Consider the following 12,505-nt stretch of genomic DNA (forward strand, 5'->3'; position numbering starts at 1 on the left):
GGAGGGCTTCTCACTCTCAAGAGAGCCTGCATTTTTCCTAGAATGTGTTATCTACTTCCTAAATAAACCTCTGTCTATGCCTTAGATTCCAGTTGAAATTTTTTTTGAAATTTTTTTTCCGCTTACATGTGCCAAGAACCCCCCTTGTCCTGACTCGAATTCCCCCTCCCCTCTGGAAACTTCTTAGACCTTTCTCTGGAGAAGTCTCTTCTCCAGTGACAGGTTCACTATAAATAATTTATAGGTTCTTTCCCCCAGATTAGCATTATAAAATACTCTGGCTCTTTAAAGGTCCAGTGAGCATTTTTCCAACCGCTACAGAGCCATACTGCTGGTTACTGTGGTTACTGTCGGAACTTGTTTGTCTCAGGACTTGGCCTTTCTTTCTAGCAGCATCTGTGTTGGCTCAATAAAGCCCTTTTTAAAAGAGATCCTCTGGTTTCATGAGTTTTGTTTAAATGCTTCCAAAATAAATCATGGAATAAAATTAGATACATTTGGACAAAGTTAGGGAAGAGTAGATAATACTAGGAAAAAATTTTAAGGGATTATGATGAAAATGATATGCTGATAAATTTAAAATGTTTTTTAAAAAGAAGAAAAAAATGCAGTACTGGAAGTTGAATCTAAGAGCATTCTACTTCTGAGCTAGATCCCTAGCCTTTTTAATTTTTACTTTTGAGATAAGTTATCGATAAATTGCCCAGGAGGACCTTGAACTCACAATTCCCTGCCTCAGCTGGGATTACAGATGTTGGCTAGGTCCCCCAGCTGTTTTTTTTTTTTCTTTTTTCCCTTTTCCTTTTTAAACCAACATCTTTGGAGTAAAGTTCTTTTTGTGGCAATCAGAGGGTTTATAACAGTTTTGGTTCACCAAAGTTTCAAATGTGGAAGATGCTTCTAGCTTTCTGTGCCAAGTCCAAATCCAGTTCAGTTCAGCTCTTTCATCCCCAGTGTTATAAGTAGGTTGAGGTGTTTTTTGCTAAAAGCACTGACTCTTCACTTAGACCCGCAGATGCCTTCTAGGCAACTGAAAGCAGGATATAAGCTTTAGCTGGATATGTTGGTATATGCCTGTTATCACAGCAACGAAGGAGGCTGAGGCGGGAAAGCTGCAAATTTGAGGCCATGTCACTGTTATGGTTTGGATATGAGGCATACCTCAAAAGCTTCTGTTCATGTAGGAATATTTAGAAGTAAAATGATTAGACTATGTGATCTGTAAGTTAATCAGTGCATCTTGGTTTGAATGGAAGGACTGGTAACATAGGCTGGAGGCCATGACTGGAGGAGCTGAGTCATTAGGTGCATGACCTAGAAAGGTGCATCTTCCCTGTGGCCCTTTCCCTCTGTGTCCTCCCTCTCTCTGCTTCCTGAGTCCTCCTTGTTTATTTATTTTTAATTGGTCTGTACAAATACACATAAAGGTGGAATTCACCTGTTACATTTATACATACATAGTGTGATTTTGTCAAATTTATTCCACATTTCCTACCCTTTCCCATCTCTCCTCCTTCCCCATAAATTTATTCTGCTACACTGACTATTCCTCTACCTAACCCTTTCTTAAACTTTCTGTAACCTATATCATTGTATAAAGTGTGGGACTTCAGTATTATAGAGATGAGACTGAAATAAAGAACTTGTGATTGTCTGGCTTCTGAATAACAGGTGACAAGTATTTGGTGAGTTGAAACCACTGAAATTGGTGGAGCTTGTGAATATATTGTTATTCAATAAATTCTGACACTATGTAAAGACAAATGTGTTTGGTCTATTTTAAAGGCATAGCTTACAACAGTATATTAATAAATGTGTTTTAATGAATTTTTTGGTATGTGGAAAATCAATTAAGATTTTTTTTTCCTGAGTCTTCACTAAAAAGCAAGGTTGCTGAGAGTTAACATTCTAATGAACATGTTTAAGGATTTAAGCTATGTTTTGATTTTTTAAAATATGCAAAAAAGTATTTATCTTACTGAGGAAAAAGTAATAATTTACCTAAATTTAGAAATTATGTAAGGCTTGTTTCAAATTATAAATTTTAAAAATATTAAGGAAAAAGAAAAGAGACATAAGAAAGTTATAGCTGTGGGGATATATTATTGGTAAGGAAAGTTAAAAGGAAAAAGGAATGATTTTTGATGAGAAAAGATTGTATATAAGTTGTAGAGATTCTAAGTCAAATCAAAGAAGGTTTACAAAAATAAACCTTAGAAAATTTGTATGTGTGATTAAGTCGGCTAGAATTAAGTTGTTTAAGAGTTTTTCCAAAGTCAAAATTTAATGAACTGATAAAAAACCAGACTCTAATTCTCTATATTGAAAGCAATAAGTTTAAAAAACAAACAAACAGTAATCTGCTATTATTAACGTTCACAAAGAACTGGCTTAAAGAACAAAGACTTTGTATTTTGTCAAGACAATTTCTTGATCTATTAGGTTTTCTTTACTTAGGAAAACTAGTCTTAAAAAAATCAAGGTTTGTATAAGTACCTGTCTATTTTTAAATCTTTTAAGTGATCACTTTATAACTCTAATTAAATATGTTATTTTAGGTTATATGATATATTTGACACTATATATCTATGATTAGAGTTGTGTATACATCTGAAGGCTAAATATGCAGCGTATTTGAGCTTTTTCTAAATGTTATACAAGAGTTTGTAAAGTTAAAGTTATGAAGGTTTAATACATGCAAGGTAACTGGTAAGTGTTCTCTTTTGTACAACATATTTTGTTATGGTGTATATGAGATGTACTGCATCTGTACACTCCATGATAAATCTCTTTGGGATTATTAGCCCTGCTTCCTAAACCACACAAGATATTCTTTGATTTTTTTTCAGTATTATTTGTCTATGTAAACCTGTTACAGGAGACTCACATAATTATAGTTATTCTATGAAAACATGTATTGTGAATTTTGCTTCAAGAATAAAAGCTAATTTATACATATGACATCTGTGTTACTGTGATGTTAATTATTTCTGGCTTCTTTGTGTGTTAAATGTATACTTTGCATTCTGCAGATTACACACTCTTTTTAAAATACAAAACTACAGAAAGCAGTTTACCAAGTTTGTATCCTCCAAACTAAAATCGTTTCTTGGGACAAACTTTTTCAGGATTATGTTTGTGTGTTCCTAATTACATTATATCATTTTTGAGTAAAGATAATTAGATGTGTTCAAACAGTTGACATTCCAAACGATGCCACTCTGATAATTAAAATGATTGAGGGCACTGGTCACCTAGGGAGTACATCTCTAAACGTATTCTATTTTACTATATTTTATTTATTCTTAAAAGGCAAAATTAAGTGGGGATTGTTTCAGTCATTGCTGTTATCAAAAGACCTGACAAGAATAATTAGAGAAGAAAAAGTTTATTTTGGCTCATTGTTTCAGAGGTTCAGTCCATGGTCAGCCTACTCCACAGCTATAGCCTCAGGTTAAGACAGAATATCATGATGGAAGGATGCAGCAGACGGAAAGCAGCTTGGCAATCAGGAATTAGAGAGAGTTATGCTCACTAGGGACAAAATATGAACCCCAAAGGCTTATCCCCAGTGACCTATTTCCTCCAGCCACACCCTACCTGCTTACAGTTATAACCCAGTTAATTCATATCAGTTGATTAGTTCACATCTCCATAATCTAATCATTTCACCACTGAAAATTATGATACTGTCTTATACATGAGCTTTTGGAGGATATCTCATAAGTAGACCATAACAGGGATTTATTTTGCTATTCAATATTTTGAAACTGAATAAAAGTAACCTGTTGTTAATAAGTTATATGGAGAATTATATTATTCTTTATATCAGCATGAGAATTTAAATGTATTTTGGAAGGATAATAAGAGCCTGGTTGATTTAAGTTTGGCAATGTGCAACATAAAAATATTTTGCCCCTTTTTTCACAAAGAAAGAAAAATATGGGCTCTCTTAGTCTTTCTGATGGATTCAAATTTCAGATGCAGTATTATTAATGTTAACTTCATATGTCCCTTACAAATTAACAATATATAAAACTTTGTTTCCACATCTACCTAAATAGAATGATATTTAGAAAGAGGGAATAGATTAGCTTCAAATGTAAAAACTTTTGTTAAGATTTGTCAAAAGGCCAGCTTTGTCTAGGATAGGGCTCTGCCTATTGCCCTGCTCCAGAATACATGTGAAGACTACTACGATCCCCAAATAGAAAGAGATACAATACACAACTAAATAAGGATTTGGGTAAATTATAAAAGGTAATTTAAAAGTTGTAAAAGAATTTTAAAAAGAAGTAGAACTTGGCTGGGGATATAACTTAGTACTACAGCACTTGCCTAGCATGTGCTATGTCCTGGGTTCAATCTCAAGTAGCACACACACACACACAAATTTTATGTATGCAAGGACACCACTTGTCCTGAATTGAGCATCCACACCCAGCTTACAGAATTCTTCAAATGACAGTTGGATCTTCTAAGAATTATTTGAACATTGACTATTGCAATTATTCTACTTTACCTCATGTTTTTCAATTATCATTTCATCAAAAATGTTGATACATATATTATCTTTTATTTTAGATAAGCTTGAGAAGCTATAATCATGTCCTGGTGAGCTGCAAATAAGAAAAACATAGGTAAATGCTTATTTTTTTCAAAATCCATTTATTTTCTGAGATTATTATTCATAAAGTATGGTAAAATTGTTGTATCCTTTTCTTTATAAAGCATAAACCTAGAAAAAGCTGCATGCTTTGAAAACTAGCTGTGACCTTCCATTAGAATCAGTAGGTGCTTTGGAATTTACCTTATATCTCTTTTAAGATGAAAAGTAAAAATGTTAACTATCAAGCAGAAAGGCTTCCACCAGAGCTATCCACTGAAACATTTTCTGGAAATGCTGTATTAAGATTATCTACTATCTTAAATTCTTGGTTTATATATATGGTTGAAATGCTCTTTCTGGGCTCAGTGGCACATTCCTGAAACCCCAGGAGGCTGAGGCAAAAGGATCACATATTTGAGGACAAACTGGACATCTTGGTGAGACCCTTTCTCAAATAAAAAGGGGCTGGGGATATACCTCTGAGGTATAGCTCCCCTGGGCTCAATCCCTTGGATTACAAAATAAACAAAGAATATTTTAAAAACCCAAATAAAAACAAATAAAAACCATCTTTTGCTTCCAGTTCATGGATATGATTACTTAATAACTGCAGAGCTTATTCTTTTTCTCATATTTATTTTCTCCAACCAGAAATTGGGATAATAGAGTATATTTAATTTTGCAAGCTGTCTGCTGATGGCTTACTTGATTAGGTACATATTGGAAGTAACAGAAATGACAGTATATATCATAAGCAATGACCTTCCACTCTCAGCTCCAGCTAGAGTATTGAATCTCCATCAAACATTCAACTAAGATGAAAATCACAATCCTGTATAGTTAAGTTATCATACATGGGGTAATTGAAGCTCAATTATTGGTGTTGCCACCAAGTGGCACACCTCAGACCTTATTTGGTTTGTGTTATTTTTTTTTTTTTTTAATTGCTGGGGGGTGGGGTACAGGGATCGAACTCAGGGGCACTCCATTACTGAGCAACAACCCCAGCCCTATGTTGTATTTTACTTAGAGACAGGGTCCCACTGAGTTGCTTAGTGCCTCACTTTGCTGAGGTTGGCTTTGAACTTGTGATCCTCCTGCTTCAGCCTCCCAAGCTGCTGGGATTATAGGAGTGTGCCACTGCACCCAGCTCAAACATTATTTGTTAAAGCCTGTTACTTAAAGAAGCAGGTACTATCTCAGAGGATCTCTTAACGGTTCCTATAAATTTCTGAGTCCAATAGGTAGTTATAGCTGAAAAATGCTAGTTGAGTTGAGAGAGAAATTTTAAACTAAAATGTCCCTTACATTTCTGAGGGATAAATTAACAACTAACTCCCCTAATTTGCTCAAGGGTTTCCTTTCATGTTGGAAAGCCCTAAGGCAGGGCAGGGCAGGCAGTAGGAGGGACAACTATCATCTTCAGGACATTTTAAGCTTGTTAACTTAGAATATCCCTTAAATCCTTCAAGTCTTTCTGAATTATCTTGTATTGTACTCAAGCTTTCCTCAAAATTTGCCACAGTTCCTCCTCCAAACTTCGGCTTAGAGGGCTATGTACTACTTGTGAATTATTTATTATTACTATCTGCATGGGTTTTTAGTCACTAAAATGTCACAGGAAGAAGAGAAATAGGGGACTTATTTTGGAGGCCATAAAAAGTGGTCCCTAGATGATTTTGCCTTGGCTGAATTGTCAGATCCATTCAGTTGAACCCAAGTGTGTTCTTGATTTAGCTCACTGTTACAGTTGCAAGAATGAAAACACTCTCCAGTCTTTATTTAGTTCACTTAGAAGTTTATTTATCTGTTTGTGTCCTCCCAAATTATTTAATACAGTATACTTCTTCTAATTTCAATGTCTAAATTAATATTCTAAATATTTTCAAACACATATAACCACATATTTTACATTTACAAGCTTTTATTTTTTATTGGGGATTGAACCCAAGGCCTTGAATATGCCAGGCAAGCACTCTACCACTTCTACCACGGAGCTACATCTTCAGCTCTTTTTATTTTTTATTTTGAGAAAAGGTCTCACTAAGTTGCCCAGGTTGGTTTCAAACTTGTGATCCTCCTGCCTCATCCTCCTGAGTAGTGTGCGTGACCACCATGCCCAGCTTACTTTTATAAACTTTTAAAGAAAACACATTTGATATACTAATTAGTGAATTTGACATAATATAATATTCTCTTTAAAATCAACACTCTCCTTCATACACAAAGACTGGAAAGTTCAGGAAAGTGCTGAGGTTGTAACTTGGTAATAGAGCACTTGCCTTGCACATGTGAAGTACTGGGTTCCATCCTCAGCACTAAATAAAAATAAATAAATAAAATAAAGGCATTGTGTACATCTACTTCTAAAAAATAAATAAAATTTCAGGAAATCAAGTATGAATGAAGGGCAAAGCAAGAGGTACAAAATCCACACAGGCAGTCAAATAAGAAAAGCTATTTGGGAACTATAGCCAAAGACTCTGAAAATACAACTGAGCTGATATTAAATATGGAAGAACAAACTTGATTTCTACTGTTAGTAAAAGTATCCGTAGCATCTGAGCTAACAAAATTCAAAGGCACACTAGTCTATTATGATTTTTTTTCTCATCCAATTGAAGTCATGGCATATGATTTCAGGGTCTCCCTCTCCTTGCACATCCTGGTTAGGGTCTGGAGGTTTCCATGTAAAGTGGCAGCTGGAATGTGACTGTTTATATAGCCTACACAATGTCTTCATATATATATAAATGATTATGTTAGTTCTACTGAGTCTCTAAGACTTGTTGATGGGAATGACTATGTTAACACTAGATAAATTATATAAATAATATAAGAGCATATAAACAATCATATATAATCATACATGAACTATAAAATAATGTGAAATATAAAATGTTAATACAAAGTTCTAAAAAAATTAGAAAATCATATAAATCATATGACATTCAATCCATAAGATAGTCCTCATCTGCATATACAAATAAGAAGTCAATTTTCCCACCTTTAAAGATAAAAATAACATCATATTATTAGGAAAACATTTACATATTTAACATCTACAGATGCTTGATCAGAAATTTGTACCCAGCAGTAAAGCACAGCTATATTAGAGAAAGTACATATTTAATTATGTCAATTTTCCCTGGGTTCTGTGTATGTGTGTGAGTGTGTGTTCCTAAACACCACATTTAGTTACAGAATCAAGAAACTCTAGTCTGTTTTGTTCCTTCCTGGTAGCAAGGAACATAGTTGGGTATTTCTTTTAGGCTTAAAAATATGATTTATCAGCTACACCTTTTATATATAGGAATAGCATAGAAAGATATATATGTACATGCTGTTTAGAAAGTGCAAGGAGTCTAAAACTTCAATGCAAATTAAGTTTTAAAGTAAGGAGAGTAAAGGAAGTCCACTGATAATTAAACAAGATTTAAAAAACCACAAACCATAAAGGAAAATGATAGTAAAATTAATAACTGATTTTTCATCATAATATAAAGGAAATGAAAACCCAAGCATTAGGGAAAAGTAGTTTTACCACATAGAAGAGACAAAGGGCTAATATCCAAAAGATACAGAGAATTCCTTTAAAAAAAAGGAAAAGACAGAGCAATAGGAAGATGTACAGAAAATAAAATACTAATGATTGAAAAGCCTATGAAAAGAAGCTCAAGGTGAACAGACAAATAGAATTCTGACATGTCGGTACGATGGAATATTATTCAGTGGAAAAAAATGAGTTATCAAACCATGATAAGACATGAAGGAGCCAGGGTGGTGGCCCACACCTGTAATCCAGCTTCTGGATTCTGAGGCAGGAGGAGTTTAAGGCCACCCTGGGCAACTTAGTGAGATTCTGTCTCAAAATCAGAAATAAAAACAAAAGGCAGGGGATGCAGCTCAGTGGTTTCCATACTGTATTATTCCGACTATATGACTGCCATGGCTAATTTCATGTGCCAACTTGGCGAGGCCACATTTTAGAGATATTTGGTCAAATGTTATTCTACATGTTTCTATGAAAGTGTATTTTGGTTGCAATTTAAAAAATAAACTCTGAGTAAAGCAAATTACTCTCCACAATAAAGGTGGGCTTCTTCCAATTAGTTGAAAACACTAAAAAGACTGACCTCCCTGTGGACTCCCCCCCCCCCCACTTTGGTTCTGTTTCTCTGAAGAATCCTGATTCATACAACACTGTTCTGGAAAAGGCAAAATGTGGAGCCAATAAAAAGATTAGTGGTTCTAAGAAGAGTGAGAGACAAACAGATGGAGCACACAATTTTTAGGGCAGTGAAACTATTTTGTATGATATTATAAAGGTGAGTGAATGGCACTGTATATTTATCAAAACCCACAGAATGTACAACACAGAGCATGAATCCTAATGTAAACCATGCACATTGGCTGATGACAGACAGCAATGTAGGTGATTTTAATGACAAAAAGTTTGAGAGCCACTGTCTTATTAAAAAAACTCTTAGACGTGTGTTTCAGAAGATAAGCACAAAATGTCCACAGCAACTCTGCTTACAATACAAGAGAATTAGAAACAAGACAAATGTGCATTAACAGAAGAAAGCATAAATAAATTATGTTTTCATACAATGTAATACTATATAGATGTGAAAAAAATAAACAGCAGTCTTAACCCATTTTATGCTGCTATAACATAATACCTGAGACTGGGTAATTTAAAAAGAATAAGAGTGTATTTCTCATATTTCTTTTTTTAAATATTTATTTTTAGTTTTTGGTTTACACAACATCTTTATTTTATTTTTATGTGGTGCTGAGGATTGAACCCAGCACCCTGCACATGCCAGGAGAGCGCATTACCGCTTGAGCCACATCCCCAGCCCTATTTCTCATATTTCTAGAGGCTATAAGTTCAAGAAAAAGGCACCAGTTTCTGGAGTCTGGCGAAAGCCTTTGTGCTGTGTCTTTACATGATGAGAAACTGAAAGACCAAAAGGGGATAGACGCTATATTGTCACATGACAGAAGAACAGATCAGGGGAACATAATCCCTCTACCTCTTTTATAACAGTATTAACTGACTTGTGAGGGAAGTGCCATCATGACTTGAACACTTCCCACTAGACCCCGCCTCCAACACAGCTGCTCTGGGGATTAAGTTTCCAACACTCAACCTTGGGGGTGCATTCAGACCAGAACAAACAGCTGGACCATAATTATGAACAAGGATGAATCTCTCAAAATAATTTGAGTAAATTAACAAGATTACAAAAGAATACATAATTGTGACTCAATTTGTATAAAGCTGAAAACATGCATAAATAAATGTTGGGGAAAATATGTGAAGTAAAATAAAGGAAGAGAGAGAATGACAAACACAACAAATTCATGGGTTTTTTTTACCTCTGGGAAAGGGATAGTTAAGTAATGGTACTTCTAAGGAATTGGTAATATTCTATTTTTTAAATCTGGATGCAGGTATTTATTTTATTATCTATCTTTAGAACTTATATATACTATATATTATGTATATTAGTTTATATGAATTAAATATTTCACAATTTAAAAGTTTAAAAGAGTATCATTATTTTTAATTAATGGCTTAGGAAAACAATTTTCTTTTTCTTTTTAAAAAAACAAAAAGCTTCAGGAAAACCGACCAACTTACATAAAATCTACTTTAATTTCTTCATTCCAGCAAGGATGAGATCCATTTGCAGTACTGGTTTGGTATACTGTATGCTGAAAAGAAACTTCTATAAAAGGATGTATGGTATCCTGAAACACATAATAAACATTGACTAGATTTTTGAAATATTTTACGTAGTTGGTACAGGTAGAAAGCTAGGAAATTACTTGGCAACTGGATTGCAACTAGTTATCCAAATGGCCAGTATTCATCCACTGACTTAATGAACATCCATTCATCCTATTCCACATCAGCTACTTTCCAAGGCCCAAAGATAAATAGAACTTTCCCTAAAGAATTTTAAAGTTTACCAGAGGAAAATAAAGTATGAAGGAACATGAGAAATAAAACAGAAGAAATATGTTAAAGTCAAGGAATGATTAAGTTTCTGAGGTTAGAACAAGGAGAACATCACAGAGAAAATACTGGTTGAGAAGGTGGGGAGGCCACTGCATGCAGAAGAAACCAGAGGAGGCCTTGTAGAACAAGGAGCAGTGAGACTTGGCTGTGGGGTGGACAGGACTGAGGCTGGTTGGTGGACAAGGGCCAGAAGATTGAAGATTTGGTAGCCATTTCAAGGAGATTGTACCTTGTTCTACAGACACTGAGAGCAGAGAATAAAAAGCTTAGAATTTTATAAAGAAGATCTTCACTATGTTAGGAAAGCAAATTGGAAGTCAAAGAAAATAGAGATGGAGAGGCCAATTAGGAACCAGTTGCAATTCACAGCAAACAATCAATAGTATACTTTATAGAAGTGTTAAATACTTACCTCATTTAAGATCTCATCTGAGCCTACGGATTTGATTGTTTCTTTATGTCTGAGGCGAGATATGGATGACATCAAATAAGCAGGCATATCCAAGGCTCTTTAGGAAAAACAATATAGAGACAACTTAATTAGCTTTTTAAAAAATATTGCTTTTTTTAGTTTGAAAATTTACAATTTTGTTCTAATTAGCTATACATAACAGTAGAATGCGATTTGATATATGATAAATAGATGGAGTATAGTTTCTTATTCTTTTGGTTGTACATGATGTAAAATCCCACCAGTTGTATAGTTATATATGTACATAGGGTAATAATGTCTAAATCATTCTACTGTCCTTCCTACCCACATACCCCCTCCCCTCCCCTCACTCCCCTCTACCTAATCTAAAGTAACTATTCTTTCCTAGATTCCTCCCCACCCTTATTGTGAATTAGCACCTGCATATCAAAGAAAACATTCAGCCTTTGGTTTTTTGGGATTGGCTTATTTTGCTTAGCATGATATTCTACAACTCCAGCCATTCACCAGCAAATGCCATAATTTCATTCTTCTTTAAGGATGAGTGATATTCTATCTATCTATTTCGCTATTGTGAACTGAGATGCTATAAACATTGATGTGGCTGTATAACTGTAATATGCTGATTTTAAGTCCTTTGGATATAAAATGAGGAGTGGTATAGCTGGGTCAAATGATGGTTCCATTCCAAATTTTATGAGGACTCTCCATATCGCTTACCATAATTATTGCACCAATTTGCATTCCCACCAATAATATATGAGTGTACTTTTCCCCCCACATCCTCACCAACATGTATTGTTGCTTGTATTCTTGATAATTGCCATTCTGACTGGGATGAGATGAAATCTTAGAGTAGTTTTGATTTGCATTTCTCTAATTGCTAAAGATGATAAATATTTTTTCATATATTTGTTGATTGATTATATTTCTTCTGTGGAGTGTCTGTTCAGTTCCTTAGCCCATTTATTGATTGGGTTATTTGTGGTTTTGGTGTTAAGTTTTTTGAGTTCTTTATGTATCCTGGAGATTAATGCTCTATCTGCAGTGCGTGTAGTAAAGATTTTCTCCCATTCTGAAGGCTCTCTCTTCACATTATTGTTTTCTTTACCAAGAAGAAGTTTTTTAGTTTGAATCCATTTCATTTATTGATTCTTGATTTTACTTCTTATACTTTAGAAGTCTTGTTAAGGAAGTCAGATCCTAAGCCAACATGGTGAAAACTTGGGCCCACATTTTTTTCCTATTAGGCACAGGGTCTTTGTTCTAGTGCCTAAGTCTTTGATCTACTTTGAATTGAGTTTTATGCAGGGTGAGAGATAGGGGTTTAATTTTATTTTGTTACATGTGAATTTCCAATTTTCTCAGCACCATTTGTTGACTAGGCTATATTTTCTCCAGTGAATTTTTTGATGCCTTTGTCTAGTAT

General features: G+C 34.4%; 1 protein-coding gene across 1 annotated transcript in view; it reads right to left on the minus strand.

Annotated features, from left to right (window-relative positions):
- Cc2d2b (coiled-coil and C2 domain containing 2B) overlaps nt 1-12,505 on the minus strand; it is a gene marked incomplete at its 5' end in the record, with an annotated part of 83,874 nt that overhangs the window by 27,924 nt on the left and 43,445 nt on the right. Inside the window, 3 exon segments of the mRNA XM_078021979.1 lie at nt 4,523-4,619; nt 10,263-10,372; nt 11,056-11,150. Of these exon segments, the coding sequence (XP_077878105.1) occupies nt 4,523-4,619; nt 10,263-10,372; nt 11,056-11,150 (302 nt within the window).

The sequence above is a fragment of the Ictidomys tridecemlineatus genome, chromosome 1 (assembly GCF_052094955.1).
Source record: "Ictidomys tridecemlineatus isolate mIctTri1 chromosome 1, mIctTri1.hap1, whole genome shotgun sequence".
Taxonomy (NCBI): domain Eukaryota; kingdom Metazoa; phylum Chordata; class Mammalia; order Rodentia; family Sciuridae; genus Ictidomys; species Ictidomys tridecemlineatus.